This window comes from Paroedura picta, chromosome 5, assembly GCF_049243985.1.
Source record: "Paroedura picta isolate Pp20150507F chromosome 5, Ppicta_v3.0, whole genome shotgun sequence".
Classification (NCBI taxonomy): Eukaryota; Metazoa; Chordata; class Lepidosauria; order Squamata; family Gekkonidae; genus Paroedura; species Paroedura picta.
The window spans coordinates 108,646,507-108,664,312 of NC_135373.1; the positions used below are offsets into that span (position 1 = coordinate 108,646,507).

Here is a 17,806-nt window from a genome sequence, read left to right on the forward strand (position 1 = left end):
TTGCAGGAGTGTATCGCTTTCCGGAGGGTGAATCCACTTTTGGGGATTTCCCTGAAAGCGCTACAAGGAAGCGCTTTTTGCAGATCGTTTTCAGGTGTGTGGCAGATTGTCAACGACGTTGTGCATAACAGCAAATCAGTAGCGTTTTCAATTGGCAACCATTGTGCGATTTTGAAGGCGTGCGAAAAGCCCCCTGGAATTCAGATATTTCTTGCCACTTAATGTAGCGGTTCCCCTCAGTCACCAGGGCTAGTAGACCTATCCTTTATTAATCTAATCCAGGGGTAGTCAAACTGCGGCCCTCCAGATGTCCATGGACTACAATTCCCAGGAGCCCCCTGCCAGCATTCGCTGGCAGGGGGCTCCTGGGAATTGTAGTCCATGGACATCTGGAGGGCCGCAGTTTGACTACCCCTGATCTAATCTAATCCCTCTTTAAAGCTGTATGTTCCTGTGGCCATCCCTACATCCCTTGGCAGCAAATTCCACATTTTTATCACTCTCTATGTGAAGAAGTAGTTTTCATATTTTGGTCCTGAACTACATCCTTTTATTAGCACAGAAATACGTATCATATACTTGCGTGTGCAGAGTGCTTCAGAGCACAGCTACTCCATCTTTACATTTATGGCAGGTTGCAGATGGCAAAGTTTACCTTATAGCGAAGTATTCAGCCCACAGGAAGAGGAAGCCTGGCAGAGGGCCCAGAGTCTCCAGGACGTAAATGTAATGGCCTCCAGACTTTGTGATCCGCGTGCCAAGCTCTGCGTAGCTCAAAGCTCCTGAAAGAATTCAGATACAAAAGCACTTCAGGAAATAATCCCAAGAAGGTTTTTTCCCCCCTGAATGTTATCTTGAAGAGTTGTTGTCTTGGTGAGAAGCAGGAAGCAAGAAATTGTAGTTGCATCCACAGCTGAAGCGGAAGAGGAATCCTCAACAGAAGTGTGCAGAAAAGTGAAATGAATACTACAACTAATGCAAGACTTTGACAGAGAGAAACCCAAACCAGTACGATTCTTTGAAGACGACTAAGGGTGCATAACATTCGCATGGACAGAGAAGATCAACTCAAGAGTTGAATGTGACACATCACAAGAAGAAGGGCTTTGTTGAGTTGAAATACTTTCCTACAGGCGAAAGGCCTGCAGTTGTACGCACCAAGCCACTTTCTCAAGAAAAGTTTGAAAGTCTATGTAAGAAATTTAATCTTGTTGGTTTTGTACACTAGTCCTTGAGAAGGAGTGTTGGAAAAGGCAACAAAGAAAAAGAGAAGATGTCCTGGGGGGGGGGGGCAAGAAGGCAATTAGATATGATAGTGAGGTCAGCACCTTCTCTCCTTTCAAGTGTCATTCCTTGTCCATCTCCAGATTGCTACTCTCAGGGCAATTTCCCCTTTCTCCTTGGAAGCCCCACTCTCAGCCTTACCCTCTCTCTCAGCTAGAGGTGCAGTTAGAAACTTCTCTCTGTTGTATCTTCTTTTCTATCAAGTAATCCTAAATAAACCTTTATCTATTCTTCAATCATGTTGTGCCCCATTGTTGTGTTAATTAGTATGCCAGCATTTGGTTGGGGCATCTGTAGTTTCACCTGGACCTGGATAGACTGTTCTCATCAGATCTCAGAAGCGAAGTAGGGTTGGCCCTGGGTGGGAGATCTCCAAGGAATACCAAGGTCATGATGCAGAGGCAGGCAAAGGCAAGCTACCTCTGAACATCTCTTGTCTTCATAGAATCATAGAGTTGGAAGGGGCCACACAGGCCATCTAGTCCAACTCCCTGCTCAACGCAGGATCAGCCCTAAGCATCCTAAAGCATCCAAGAAAAGTGTGTATCCAACCTTTGCTTGAAGAATGCCAGTGAGGGGGAGCTCACCACCTCCTTAGGCAGCCTATTCCACTGCTGAACTACTCTGACTGTGAAAAAGTTTCCCCTGATATCTAGCCTATATCGTTGTACTTGAAGTTTAAACCCATTACTGCGCGTCCTTTCCTCTGCAGCCAACGGAAACAGCATCCTGCCCTCCTCCAAGTAACATCCTTTCAAATACTTAAAGAGGGCTATCATGTCCCCTCTCAACCTCCTTTTCTCCAGGCTGAACATTCCCAAGTCCCTCAACCTATCTTCATAGGGCTTGGTCCCTTGGCCCCAGATCATCTTCGTCGCTCTCCTCTGTACCCTTTCAATTTTATCTATGTCCTTCTTGAAGTGAGGCCTCCAGAACTGCACACAGTACTCCAGGTGTGGTCTGACCAGTGCCGTATACAACGGGACTATGACATCTTGTGATTTTAAAACCCTATGGGGGTCACCATAGGTCAGCTGTGACTTGATGCTACTGTCTACCACCATCTATAGTTCCAGGTCCAGATAGTATAGAACAGCATGACAAGTTGGGACCAAACTTGATGGCTTTTGAAAAACCTGAGCAGGAGCTCCATGCAGTTTGCTTTGAAGATCAGGGAAGGGCCTGCTGGCAGAAAGCATTTCGTTTTTCCCTCCATGCCTCTTTGATTGTTCAAACAGACCTTCCAAATATGCAGTTAGCTCCATAGGTGGGAAATGACAAGGTCAAGCACCTGTACTTGACCTTCCCCCCCCCCCATAGACACACACATACTGGGATAATGGTGGCTTCAGAGGGGCTACTGAAATGGTGGGTTTCTACAGCCCTGCCTGGAGCTTCAAAGCACAATCCCGGAGCTGTTGAATGATGCGCAGTGACAACCTGAACATAAACCTGGAGGCTGCAATCAGTTCCATGATGCCTCCATCTGTATACCCACAACGGTGCCATATGGCCAATGGTTATCTTACAGCCTTAGCCTGTATTATTTTTAGCTTAAGCTTCAGGCCTGCTGGATGCTTTATACATCGCATTCGACGTGAATAATTTGTACAGCCCTCCCGTTTAAAGTTGGCTGTGAACTGCGAGTTTCCTGTGAGGCAGATGGGGATTCTGTGCGACTTTGAATGAAAAGGATTATAAAAAGCGACTGGGTGTTTGTGGTACACCTGTAGTTAATCCATCATTGCCTGGGTGTTTGCGGTGTGCCTGTAGAACTAGGATTAAGCTGTCCGTTCTATTTGGCTCGTTTTTTCCAGGGACTTTTTTCCATTACAGGAAAATGCTTAAGTACCCCTCAGCTTTTAAATGGTCAAAATAGGGATGCACAATCAAAGGAAAAAAAGAGTGTGCAGAAGAGCCCTATTTATTTATTTTATTAATTAATTAAATTTGTATACCACCCCTCCTGGACCAGCTTGCTCGAGGTGTTTCACAACAAGGCATTACAGTAAAAATACCCTAAAAGTACCAAGTACATAACCCCTAATGCTGGCACAATATCCTCCAGCCAACACTGTATCACAGATGGTGGGAACCATCCTCATCTCTAATAAAAACCCTGGATGCCTCAGCACTTCCATTCCCAGGTGTGAATTCGCTCATATCTCTGGGGGATGTTAGCCCAAGGGGCCATGTTTGGCCCCCAGGGAGGATACTGATTATACAAGGACAGGGAAGGACCCGATTGTATTTTATTGTACACACAATCTTGGGGGAGGTTAGCTCTCAATTTTACTGTAACTCATGAAGTAATAAATTCATAGTTGGGAGTCAGAGTCCCTTTACTGACATAAATCATAGTTGTGATACAGGATTCAAGGAAGCTGCCAGTTGGGAATCCTGTGTGTCAAGGTCCTTTTTATCCAGGACTCCGTTGTTCCACCTTTATAATTTGGGTGCCATATCCTTATCTACATTTGCAACACTCAAGTATTTTGTCAGAAGAACTCTGAGGAGTCAAATTGCCTTATTACAATTTCTTTAAATGTTTGGGGAATGTTTTACAACTCTAACATATTACGTGCCGTGACTGCTCCTAAGACAAATCATTTTGTATTTGCCCAACACTGTGTTGTTTTCTGCTTTTGTGGTTAAGGTTCTCAAATTGGCATTGCCAAATTTCATTATGCAGCATGGGGCTCCTAATAATCAAACCACAGTGATCTAACGCAAGGGTATTCAAACTGCGGCCCTTCAGATGTCTATGGACTACAATTCCCATGAGCCCCTGCCAGCGTTCGCTGGCAGGGGCTCATGGGAATTGTAGTCCATGGACATCTGGAGGGCCGCAGTTTGACTACTCCTGATCTAACGTATATGAATCGATACAATAGTAGCATGAATTCCACAGCAATACAGTTACAGAAAAGGTGAGACACATTGGGGGGGGGGGGGGGGAGGACAGGGAATGCTCTCGATAAAGAGCCAGCCTGGTGTTGTTCTTTGCAGGCTGCCTTCTAATGTGATCCTTCTTCATAATAGTTTACACATTAACTCACTGTGTCTGCTCAAACTCAAGGCCAACCCAAGGCAGCTGCCGGAAAGGGAGGCAGTATAATTACATCAGCTTTTGAATTACACATCTGAATATTATTACCCCTGCACCACTCATCTGAGGCAAGCCTCATTTTTGTACACCAGAGTTTGTCCGTATATCTTCTGCACTGAATTTTATTCTAGTCAATGCAAGCAAAAGAAGAAGAAGAGTTGGTTCTTATATGCCGCTTTTCTCTACCCGAAGGAGTCTCAAAGAGGCTTACAATCTCCTTCCCTTTCCTCTCCCCACAACAGACACCCTGTGAGGGAGGTGAGGCTGAGAGAGCCCTGATATCTCTGCTTGACCAGAACAGCTTTATCAATGCCATGGCAAGCCCAAGTTCACCCAGCTGGCTGCATGTGGGGGGGGGGGGAGCGGGGAATCAAATCTGGCTCACCAGATTAGAAGTCCACACTCTTAACCACTGCAGTCCTAACCACTACAACAACACATCCATGTTGCTAGAGACAGTGTGTAAGGCAACAACAGTCTTATAATAAGGTTCTTGGCAGCGTGACCTCAATGCCTTCATTTCTTGTTAATTTTATTCATTTATTCAAAGTATTTATTAGCTGCCTTTCCTCCTATGGAGCAAAAGACATTAAAAGACATTAAGATGATATTTAAATGTAGCCAAAATTTAAAATCACAATTGAGGGTTGTTTTAATTAAATGCAGCCCTAAATAGAATAGTCTTCAGTAGTGTCTTAAAGATCAAAAGACGTACCTCCCTGGGGAAGTCATTTCATTGCGGGGCCGCCACTGAAAAGACCCTCTCTCATGTACCCATCAAATGAGTGTCTTTGGTTGAAGGGGCAAACAGGAGGCCCTCTCCCTGTGATTTTAATTCCTGGCAGAAGATGGTCCTTCAAATACCATGATCCCAAACTATGTAGGGCTTTAAGGGTGAGAAACAACACCTTTCTTTAGGTCTCCAGCCATCTGTACTACCTGCATCTTTCCAACACCCCTCCAGGGAGGCTAGAGAGTTCTGTTTCTGTGGCCAGTGAAAGAAAGTTTTTGTTTTGGACAGGATTGTTTGCCAGTCACCTAATTCACCAACAGCTAAAAGAAGGAGAGGGAAAAGGAACTCACCACGCACCAAGCATAGAAAGGATCCCACAGCCAAACCAGACGACCAAGGAGAGACCCACGTTGCCAGAGTTTTTCAGCACCCCTTTAGGGGAAATGAAAATGCCGCTGCCCACCATACTGCCAATGAGGAGTGAGAAAGCCCTCAGAAGGGTGATCTTTTTCCTCAGAAAGACAGCCTCCTCTTTCTTCTTAGATTTCCCCATGGCTGGTGGGAGTCAAAGAGTGCTCAGGTGTCAAACGTTCTTGTGAGTTGAGGTGGGACTACCATAGATGTTCTCCCTGGTCCCCAGTCCACCTGTATATAAAAAGAGAAATCAGAATATCTGGCATGATTTGTTTATTTATTGTAAAAGAATACTGAGGGTTCAACTACACAGTGTAGTTAATGCTAATGGGTAGCGGTAGAGTACTTAATAGCCTCTTCTACCAGTCTCCACCCCCAATCTGTCCCACATACCAAGGAGAAATACACTGATCCCTGAAGCGATACTTTTATAGGTAGGTAGGTAGGTAGGTAGGTAGGTAGGTAGGTAGGTAGGTAGGTAGGTAGGGGATAGATGATGGATGGATGGATGGATGGATGGAAAAGTGTTTTTTTCCCTTGTATGTGGGGAAAATATAAACAAGCAAACTGGTACAGCCCAGAATAGTTACCCCTGGTTTTTTCTCTGAATGTGTAGCTTTCTTCTAAGTCTGTTACAGGATTACATCCGCCATCTATGGCTCCTGCACTTGCATTGCATTGTGCTATACCCACAACTTGCAAGTGGGTTATTGCATGTGGACAAGACAAACCAACTGTGAATGACTGATGTAGTAGCACAATAGCACAATATCTAAAGATATGTGGATGCATTCTAGGTCTATACCATTGTGACACAGTATCTGTATTTAGAAGGAGAAGAACTTCTCATTGGACAGCAAGAGATGGGAAGTGGTGTTGAACTACACCAAGTCCTTCCAGAATTCATTATATAACCCCTGAAGGGGACGGAATTTGGGGCGGGGAAGCAGGTGAGGCTGAGAGAGGGCTGACAAAACTGCTCTGCGAGAACAGCTCTAACAGGACTGTGACTTGCCCAAGGTTACCTAGCTGACTTCATGTGGAGGAGTGGAGACTCAAACCCAGCTCTCCTTCAGGGAGTAAAAAGTGGTGAACAAAAATCCATCTCTTCTTCTCGTCTGTGCCTAATAGATAAGTCAACCCCAGTAGCAAGTGCCTAGGAGCATTATGTTCAGTTGTTTCTATCTTTTCATCGTCTTTAAGCACTAAACTCAATTTTGGGGATTATAACAAAACTGAAACAAGTTTGTAGATATTATGCCAGTAATTAATCCTCATCAGGGACCACTCTGAATAGATGAGAGCCAATACACCCATCCATTGCAACTGAATGAATGTCACAATTAACAGAATGTATTGCTTTCTCTTACATTCATTCTGCACCCAGAACTCCTCTACACAATAAAGTGAGCCCATTCATCATTTGTAAAATGTTGATTTTTCTGTCCCCTTCATTCACTTGCAATATTGGCTATGGTAGTTGTAGTCAATACATTGACACCCATTGCTGGGCCACAACCCAGCAGAGAATTACTAAGTACCTTTAAACTCATGCAGTCCATTCTGGACTCAATCGTGACCTTTTGCATTTTATTTAGTGGGCAAAAGCTGGTAACTGCTGCAATAATAAAAGAACAAAAAACAACCATCTGTCATCTGAATGGTGCGTGGAGTATGTTTGATGATGTTGCGAAATTGGCCCGTTGACACTTGCTACTTCCTGAGCACATAGGGGCTGATTCTGCACTTACTTTGTTTTTGGTTGTTGTTGTTGTGGATCCTGCTGAATCCAGATTGATCTGGACTCAGATCTTCCTCTATTCCCCCCCCCCATTGAAACAGAAAAGTGTTCTGCACCCGATTGGGGAAGCTCAGAGCAGGGGGGGGGAGGCATTTCTTGAATGAGGGGGCAGGGGAGAGCACAGGAGACAGCAGAGGAAGGGGGAATAAATCCAAGAGGCAAATCTCTGCTGAGAGAAGTTAGGGCTTCTGGACCGCAGTCACTTTAAGACAAGCCTTGTAACCAGGAACCAGGAATTCTTTGAACTCATGCCCTGGCCAATCAGGGAAGACTGCTTTGCTACAAGGCACAGAGAAGGAAGTTAATTAGCAAAAAGCAGAAATCTGCACACACTGCTGGTGATTTTTCAAATATCAAGGGTTATAGCCACCTCTGGATATTGTGAGGGCAAGGTAGGGTCTCTCTGGATCAATCATGCGTGTTGCAGAGGGAAAATTTAAAATGCCCAAAACCAAAATTTAAATCAAATTTAGTGTAGGTGGGAGAGATTTATTCGAACTGGTAGTGGGTAAAAAGCCATGTACAGACTACACCAGGGTTGACAGGCAGTAGCCAGCTGGTGATAGTGGGATTTGAGGATGTGACAGGGAGCTCCCTAATATGCTGATGACACACAGAAATGACATCAGCACATCAGAGCCATTGTTCTGACTTTTGGACAAAACCTTATGTCCCAAACACCACCTGCCACCATCACATGTGTTAGCTCCCACACACACACACGCTAGAAACCTGTGGAGCCAGCAGCCAGCTACACAGGGTTTTTCTGGGGGGGGGGGAGCAAACGAGTTGTCAGATGCCAACTATGTAAGTTTCAGGCAAGGGGAGCTGGTGCATGTAAATCGGTGGGGAGAAGGCACACTCAATGGTGGCAGATGGCATCTGTGGTGAAGACACAAACATTGCTCCACAAGTTTCAGGTGGGAGTATTAGGGCAATTCCCCCATTTTATTAGGAGGTCTAGCATCCCTATGGTTACAGAGCAAATGAGATGCAGACAGAAGGTCCAGTCTCCAGTACCTCCAGTTAAAGGGACCACAAATTCAAGAAAAGAGCTAAGGGGAAGTGAAACGTATGGACCACCGAGACAACTTCACACAGAGATGCTGTTCTACTGCTAAAAGAACTTAAAATTGACAGACAATATTTGTGCACAAGTGCCTAGAATTATATTACTGATGGGTATATTACTTCAGTTGTGGATGTAGACGAGGACTTTCCTCCACATGCACCTGTATGGGGTTCCCAATACATTTATATGGATGGGGCAGTTCATTCATGCATACACTATCGCCTTGCCCTTGAAGTGAATGGGGAAGAATGAGGACTGCGCTTTGTAAAACTTTAGAGGTGCTGTACAAACAGATAAGGACTGCAAAGGGTTATTTCTTCACAGAACCAAAGAGGCTTGAGTGTCAGGTTGTTCAAGGAATCTGATTGGTTAGCATCAGCTGAGCAGAGAATGACTAGGGAGCTGCATGAGTCAGATTTCTGCCTTGACTGGAGAGAGTGATTTTGGTCTTAGCTGAGAGCAGTTTAACACAGACAGAGAACTGGGAGAAAAGCTGGCAAGGAAGTTTAGGAAGTAGGCAAAGACTTTCATTTGAGCCAAAGAAAGGGGATACATCTTAGAGAGAGAGAGAAATTTCCTATCCAGCCAAACAGGGATACCAGATATCCCTAGTCTGGTGTGGGTAGAAACGTTCAGAGTAGTGTTGTGCAGTTCAGCGCTGTTTGGCGATCTTGGCATCACCAAAGCCCAAGACGGCCAGAACCACAACATGGAGAGCTCTGTGCCTGCATGTGGCTGGCAGCTGGTGCTCTGCCACCATTGCCACCTGTAGAGATTCGGCCTGAGGGCGTTGGCAAACCACGCTCTCTGAGGCTGCACCTCTGCATCTAACCTAGACCAATCAGGATACTACAGCACAGCAATTACCTCATATGTTAAAAGGATTACTTGAAGCCTATCAGTTTGCTCCACGCTACCTCGCAGGATTACTTGAAGCCTATCAGTTTGCTCCACGCTACCTTGCGGGATTATTTGAAATGATTTACGTGTATGTATAAATAAAGGATTCCCCTCTGTTCGAGAGGTCTTTCGCAGGAAATCCTTCTCCGTGTCATTCTTCCTCATTGCTTCCCGACAAGTGGTGACCCCCGACGTGATTCCAGACCCTGTGCTCACTGCGACCAGAAAAAGAGTCTTCGTGCACGATCAGCTACGGCTCCCTGGTGAGTATGGGGGAATCATTGTCTAAGGAACAGGTAAAGCATGCTGACAAATTGAAACAGGCAGTGAGACAGTACACAGGAGAGGCGATTTCAGTGAAGGACCTCCGGGAACTGATACAAGAGGTATCTTGCCAGTGCCCGTGGTACCCTTTAGCGGGGACCAGAAGAATAGGAGACTGGGAAAAAATAGGGAGGGAGTTAAAGGCAGAGCCCCATGCTCCCATGCTGATCTTATTGACATGGCAGAAAGTACACAAAGCGCTGGAAGTCATGAATTCAGAAGCTGGAAATCTGCTATTGAAAGATATTGCACCTTTATCCCTTCCCTATCCCACTCTCTTACCAGTGGCCGTTACACCGACCACTCCCAAAACTGTCGCCTCGCAGCCATTAAGGACTGGGGGCCACTCCCAGATCGTTAACGCGATTCGAGCTGCCCGTCAGGCCGGTCAGCTCGATCTCTCTGAGGACTGGGAGGGAGAAACCCCAGCGTGGGGAACCACGCGTGGGGAACCACGTGGGGAAGGGGAAAAGAGGCAGATCCCGTTAACGTGGGAAGCCATTCCCTATTCAATTCTGTGTGAGTTGAACAAAGCTATAAAGGAAAATGGTTTACAATCCTCTTATTTTCAAGGAATGATAGAGGGGATCACTAATGTTAGGCAGAAAGTCTCTGAATTCTTTCTTGATTTCATCAAGCACCTTACAGAGGCACAGATTAATAATCAGGAAGCCCAAGCTGAATTGCTCAAGAAATTAGCTAAAGAAAACTGTATTTCAGAAAATAGATGCATTATTCAGGGTTTGGGCCGTGATCCAGATATTGCAAGCATGATAAAATCTCACTGGGATTTTGGCATAGGTGACTACCAAGCTTCTTTTGACTCAGGGTAAAGCCCTCGGGAATATTGTTCATTTTCCAGATGCTTGCAATGATCTTTATCAGGGATCAATAATTCTTAGTCACTGACCTTATTAAAATTTCTGTTCCTCTTACAAGGTATGCATTTTCTCTAATTTTTCAGCTTTCTTCTCTTCTACAACGTGCTTTGGAAAGATTTTGTAGAACTGAACACTAAAATGATGGTATTCCATTCACAAAGAGATTTTCTTGTTTTTCTCAATCACTGCACATGCCAGTGGATTAGAACTGAACTGTTGTATTTAGCTTTGCATTAATGACCTCTTTTCTTATTTCTGTGTTTTACTCAGTTGTTTTCAATTGGCTTATATAATGTATCAAATAATGTTTTCATGGTTTTGATGATTAGCCACCTAAAGACATTTTAAAATTTAAAATTTGGCTGTAATTGATAGAGCCTCCAGCTGCAGTAGCAGGAGTGCTGTTTAGCGATTTGGAATCAGGCTCTCTTTTTCCAGTTCCTACGCTAGGAGCTTAGTTAGAAACTTATCTTGCTTTCTTACCTATCACCCACTAATCTACACAACTTAAAAGGTTTTCCGTAGCACAGGAATGATCCTTTGTTTACAGCCCAGGAAGAACTTTAGCTTTTGTTTCCTCACCCCCGCTTCAAGGAAGAAAGGGGGGGGGGATGGAGTTTGGTCTTAAAATTTTTGGTCAGCAGTTAGGAAGTGTGCTCACTGAAACGCTGCTATGCCTCAATAGAGCTTTATCAGTCAGAGCTGTCTAGCTGCGTAATATTTATAAGTCAGGGTAATGCCTGGCTGTGATGGAGATAGAAATTTTTATATAAGACAAAATCCTTTTGTCTTTATTTTATGTTTTGCTACCTTTTGGGTAAAAACAAGGCACAAAACCTCTTTGGGGAATGTGTCCACAGTTTTTATTACATCATCAATTTTTTAATGTGTAATTAGCAGTGAGAATTTTTTCTTTTGGTCAAATTCTTTTTGGGTTGTCTATTTAAAGGAGGACCTACATTTTGTTTTAACTCAGGCTACCTGATTTATATCAGACAGGCCTAATCTTTCACAGGTCAATTGTTTGTTTGGTCACTGGAATGTGTGGAGATTAGCTCTCTCTTGGAGCTCTAGCCATTCCAGCCCTCAACAGATGAGATGACTCATGGAGTCCTTTCTGTTCTTTGAATTTGATTGGTCCAATGCTTGAGCACTATGAAAGCTCTAAGCCTCCAGGTTTCCTTCCAAATGAGTATTTGCTCTATCTTGTTTCTAACGTTTTCAGTTGTCATTTTCTTTGAAAAGGGTTATTACTGATGTCCCAGTAGATGGCCTAACGGTGTTTACCGATGGATCTCCCTCACCAGGAGTCTTAACCTGGCAACAACCAGATGGTATATGGTACAGTAAGTTTACAGGTCTGCGGAAAATCAGCCAATGGTTGGAACTGGCAGCAGCAGTGTTGGCCCTGGTCTTTCTGAGTCTCAACTATTTAATTTAATTTAATTTAAATTCTGATAGTTTGTATCTCTGTAATCTTTTATCTGTAATTGAATATTCATATTTGTCTCCAGTATGTGATGAACAACTATTAAGTGTGCTTTTAGCTGTACAAAAATCACTGTAACAGTGATCAGCTCCAATGTATGTAGCTCATGTGAAAAGCCTTTTCCTGGTTTTCTCACTGAAGGAAATGCTTGAGCTGATTCTCTTGTTTCATTTGTTGTTCAGTCTCCAATTGAGAGTCATGCCTTGCATCATCAAAATGCAAAGGCATTAGCCAAGGAATTCCACCTTCCTTTGGCAGAAGCACAAGCTAATGTCCACTATGCGCTAATCAGGCGTATCACCTCTCCATTGGTGTGAACCCCCGTGGATTTGGAGCTAACCAAGTTTGGCAGATGGATGTCACTCTTTTTCCACCCTTTTCCCCTTGGAAGCATCTCCATGTAGTCATTGATACCTACTCTGGGTACATCTTTGCTACCATGCAAAAAGGAGAAAAAAGAAAAACATGTCCATGCACATTTACTCCGAGCATTTTCAGTCATGGGTGTTCTAGGCACCCTAAAAACAGAGAATGCGCCTTCATATTGCTCCACAGCTTTTGCTCAGTTTTGTGTGCAATGGAACATCAAACATGTCTTTGGAATTCCCTATAATTCCACGGGTCAAGCTATTGTAGAGCGTGCCAATGGGACCCTGAAACGCATGCTCGACAAACTAAAACAAAAAGGGGGAATTGGGATTTCCCTTTTAGACAAGGAATCCCTGCTTTCAAGTACTTTGTTTACTCTAAATCATCTTAATCTTATTTCTTTTAATTCTCAATTTTTAGCTAGGACTCAGCGTCATTTCCAGAGCGTCGTCCCTCTTCCTCGGCCCCAGGATCAATACCGTCGTTTACCAGACCCGAGGTGGTACGGGCCAGTCCCATTGATTACCTGGGGCTGGGGCTACGCAGCAGTTGCCCTTCCCTCTGGATGGGTTCCTGCTTGTTGTGTCCGCCCTGCACTTAATGGTTGGCATCAGGGGTTAAGCAACCCAATTCCTCAGTTCAACCTGCAGCTGCAGGAGATGGAGCCCGTGGTCAAGAGAAAACGGGGAGGGAAGACATCCAAACCCCCCAGTGACTTGGGGGGCAATAAAGGGCCTGTCTGATCAAGCCGAGCAGCAACTCAAGGACCAAGGACTTCCAGAAACTCTGGAAAACTTTCTTGCTGCTGTTATAACAGCCTTACATTTTAATTCTGTTGTTATTTGGTTATGTTGTATGTGTGGGTTTTTACCAAGTGGGGTTGCTACTCCGCATTATATGTCTGCGCCTAATCACTGGGTCCGCCATGCTGCTTATATGTTTCAATTTCATGGGAAAAATGTGTCTTTAATCTATGAATCCCGTCTGTTGGTAGCTTCTATGTCATTTATCCCCACTCCCTTTAATTCACCTGAGATGGTGCTGGCTGAATTACAAAATGTAGACAAATCAAAGTTATTTGCAGGGAACTTTTCACAAGTTAAGCGCTTTCAACAATTTCGATATCAGCGCACAATGCCAGGTCTCTGTTTTTGTTGTCATGCAAAAAATTCGGCATTTCATAATTGGACACCCAAAAATCACAGTGATAAAATATGGGTAATGTGTTGCCAATCCCATGAAACTTTTCAGCGCCGAAACATGTATCGGGCTTATCATTGCCTTAAAACAAAAAAGGGGGAGATGTAGAGATTCGGCCTGAGGGCGTTGGCAAACCACGCTCTCTGAGGCTGCACCTCTGCATCTAACCTAGACCAATCAGGATACTACAGCACAGCAATTACCTCATATGTTAAAAGGATTACTTGAAGCCTATCAGTTTGCTCCACGCTACCTCGCAGGATTACTTGAAGCCTATCAGTTTGCTCCACGCTACCTTGCGGGATTATTTGAAATGATTTACGTGTATGTATAAATAAAGGATTCCCCTCTGTTCGAGAGGTCTTTCGCAGGAAATCCTTCTCCGTGTCATTCTTCCTCATTGCTTCCCGACAGCCACCCCACCTCTCTTCTCCTCTCTGCGCCAGGGTGCTGGTCTCCTACAAGCTGCTTCGGGCTTCGGTGATCACCAAGGCAGCTGAACCACACCAAAGCGCACAACCCTACTTCAGAGTCAGTAATAAACTTAAGATGAGTACGGGTGTTTCAAGAGAAGGGGTTTGGGTACTGGAAAGAATCTATCAGCCTTCTGGAAACTAAAAGACTTGGAGATTATTCAAAGGAAGGGTACTACAGTGTTTGGGGGAAACACTGGAACAAAAGCCTCTCCACATAAAGAATTAAGTCACTATGAAAAGCTTAAGAACAAAAGCCTATGCATTTATTGGTTTCACCTCAGAATTTTCAACCCCTGATTACACCTGAGCCTTCCCCTCTATGTTAAATTATTTTGGGGGAGTTATTTTTGAGTTTTAAAATACCTTGAGTGCCATTTTAGTTGTTTAAGTTAAAGAAGGCTCCCGGTCCTTCCCTCAGGTTCCTGGGCTGAGCCAACAGCCAGAATATTGTACTGCAACAGGGTGGGACAGCTGAAGTTCTTCAGCAAAGGAGAAAACACTTTACTGGGGTGACACAATGTGACAGGAAAATCAAAAGATGGAGGGGAAATTGACAGGGCCATTATATGTTTGGGGACTTTGAGACCAACAGGTGACTGGTAAATTAAGAGCCAACTTGGTGTAGTAGTTAGGAGTGTGGACTTCTAATCTGGTGAGCCAGGTTTGATTTCCCGCTCCCCCACATGCAACCAGCTGGGTGACCTTGGGCTTGCCACAGCACTGATAAAGCTGTCCTGACAGAGCAGTAATATTAGGGCTCTCTCAGCCTCACCTACCTCACAGGGTGTCTGTTGTGGGGAGAGGAAAGGGAAGGTGATTGTAAGCCGCTTTGAGACTCCTGGCAGAGAAAAGCGGCGTGTAAGAACCAACTCTTCTTCTTCTAAAGATATTGACATAAAACTGTCTACAAGGCAGGGGGGTTTCCACAGTCCAATACAGAACAGTCCAATTGCCAGAAGAGAGCACTGAACTCCTGTCTACATAAACCTCTGTATGTACACTTTACTTACGACCCTGTAGTCATGGTTTTATATCATTCTCACCCAGAAATGTTTAGAAATCAGTGGGCAGCTACCCTGTATTCAAACACTGCAGAATCCAATGAGACTTCTTCTACAATATCCTAAGGGAAAACATTCCCATTCTCATTTCAGCTCTTACCACAGCGATCCTCTAATTAAGCATAGTGTATTACATTGGATAGGTAAGCCACCTTGGTTTTATTTATTTATTTTTATTTATTTTTATTTATTTAAATTTGCAACTCGCTCTCTCCATTGAGACAACAAGCTGAATTCCCTTCTATAAAAAAGATTAAAATACAGATACAGGCTGGCTTAATATTCCAGACGCGTTGGGCATTAACACAGTTGCAAAGCAGATTCTTGTCCACAGCTGCCGCTTGTTGGTTCACATCTGTCCTGTTCCTTTCCAAAAATGCATGTTATGCTAATGTACAGGTGTTGTCACCAGCATGTGCCACAATTTCTGAGCTTGTTAGTAGAGCTGAAGAAAAGTGCCATCTACCTTATGCTCCAGAAGTTGAAGATATAGAGCAAAGAGGCACCAAAGTTAGAAGGCTGTGTTGGTATAGATCCATGAACGTTTAGTATTAAATTGAAGCGGGGGGGGGGGCAGTGAGATATGGACAATGGCTGTGATATAGGAGAAAGGATATAACTGCCCCCCCTTTCCCTCCACCCAAAATGCCAAAGATCGCTATAAACCCTAGTCATGAAAACAAATATAAGAACACTAAGGGTACCTCTCTCCCCCCCTAACAAGAGTTAAAGAAGTCTGGGATTTTTGACTGGGTAAATTGAGCCGGGAGGGGCGGGATATAAATCAAAGAATAAATCAATCAATCCGTATCTCTCCTCCTCTCAGCTGCTATCTGCAGTTAAATGACATATTTGGGGATCTGATCACAGATCCTTATCCTCACATATTCTGTCGCCTGGGTCCAGATAAGCTGAAAGCTGCTGGCAGAAATCCAGACACACCTAGGCTGCATTAATAGTCTGTGATACAACAGAGATTCATACAAATGTAACTCTCTTACTGAAATCAATGGCACTCAGCATTAGTACATTTTGACCTGGTGCACTCAAGGCACTCAAGAACTTCAACAGGACAAAGAGAGACAACCATGGTCACTGTCAACATTAATCTTGGGCTACTGTTGAGTAGCTATAGTCCTCCATCTGTCTTTCTGCCTCTCTCCTCTTCATTCCAAGGACCATTGGCCTCTGTCCTTCAAACAATCCTCTGCTCAGATCGCAAGAAAAGTTCAGGTCCAGGATATTTCATACAGCTCTTTGATCTTAACCTCAACACCATCAGCAAAAAGGCCTCACAGACCAGATCCCTACTTGCACATTAACTGTACCTACTGTCTGATAACCAAAGTTGGATTCTCTGTCCTTTAAGATCTGCAGTTAATACTCAAAGGGGTAGCCATCCGTCTCTGTCTTTTAGAGTTTTAAAAAAATCCCTAGATTTCTATGGGTGGCAGCTTAAAGACTAGCATGCTTAGATCACAGAGGTGTGTTATCAGCCAACCACAGCCAAAATAACTAAGCATCTTGTGATATTGTGGGGGGAAATAAGCAATGTATAATATTATTATTTAAAATTATTATTTTTAAATTTTATACATACAAAACATGCTCAAAATTATATATAGATATAGAGAGCAGAACGTTATTATCCTTTGGTCAGCATGGATGCTTTAGGTTGATCCTGCACCGAAGGGGGGCTTGGACTAGATGGCCTGTGTGGCCCCTCCCAACTCTCTTCTGGGATTAATTCTGTTCTTCACCTCTTACCTGAAATCTCTTATGTTATTAGGTTTTAAAGATTCATCCTTTTGACCAAATGATCAGACAAAACAGATCCAATGCAACGCAATGCAAAACAAAATGACTCAGCAGACTTTGGACCTTTGACGAGTGACCAGGGTGTCCTCATCTCGGCAGGCCATGGGCAACCAACAATGCTTAAACAGCATGTTCTTCCTGGCTGAGAGGAGGGAAAGATTGTTCCTCTTTTGCGCCAGTGGTTGGGGCCAAGCTGGTCTCCACACAACACCTTCACAGGCAAAGGGGCTGCAGCCTCCCAGTGGGCCTTGGGCAGGTGGCCGGGGCCAGCAATTCCTTCCCCCTTCCCCCCTTTATTGTGGTTCCATGGATCAAAGGCCATCTCCATCAGCATCCCGCCGGGTCACTGCTTGTTTTGTGCAGTTGGCTTATGCCACGGAAAGGGTAGGGTTAACAACCTCCAAGAGGGCAACAGTAACTAAAAACGCAGCACTGGTAGTACATATAAGTGTGGTAATTAAGGGTGGCACAAATGTCTAATAATTAAACCACAATGGTCTCATGTACATGAATCAATAAAATAGTAGCATGAACTCCACAGTAATGCAGTTACAGAAAAGGTGATACACATGCACTCACAGTAGAGAGCCAACATAGTGTAGTGGTCAAGAGCAGCAGCCTCTAACCTAGAGACCTGGGTTTGATTTTCCGCTCCTCCACATGAAGCCAGCTGAGTGACCTTGGGCTAGTCACAGTCGTGTTAGAGCTGTTCTCACAGAGCAATCGTCTCAGAGCTCTCTCGGCTCCACCTACCTCTCAGTCTGTTGTGGGGAGAGGAAGGGATGGCGATTGTAAGCTGCTTTGAGACTCCTTGGGGGTGGTGAAAAGTGGGGCCTAAAGACCAACTCTTCTTCTGTATTTACTCTAAGTGCTGC

At 44.3% G+C, this 17,806-nt stretch overlaps 1 protein-coding gene across 8 annotated transcripts in view; it reads right to left on the minus strand.

Moving 5' to 3' along the window:
- LOC143838478 (cystine/glutamate transporter-like) overlaps window positions 1–17,806 on the minus strand; it is a 43,425-nt gene that overhangs the window by 17,916 nt on the left and 7,703 nt on the right. For 6 of the 8 annotated variants that reach the window (XR_013231398.1, XM_077339819.1, XM_077339825.1 and 3 more), the window contains 2 exons: window positions 5,484–5,771; window positions 656–782 (listed from right to left, as the gene is read on the minus strand). Coding sequence is in view for 7 of the 8 variants with exons in the window: in XM_077339819.1 (XP_077195934.1) it covers window positions 656–782; window positions 5,484–5,679 (323 nt within the window). In the remaining variant the exon portion in view is untranslated. Of the gene's footprint in view, window positions 1–655; window positions 783–5,483; window positions 5,772–6,130; window positions 6,236–17,806 lie in introns of all 8 variants that reach the window. The other 2 variants (XM_077339822.1, XM_077339823.1) reach the window with 1 other exon arrangement.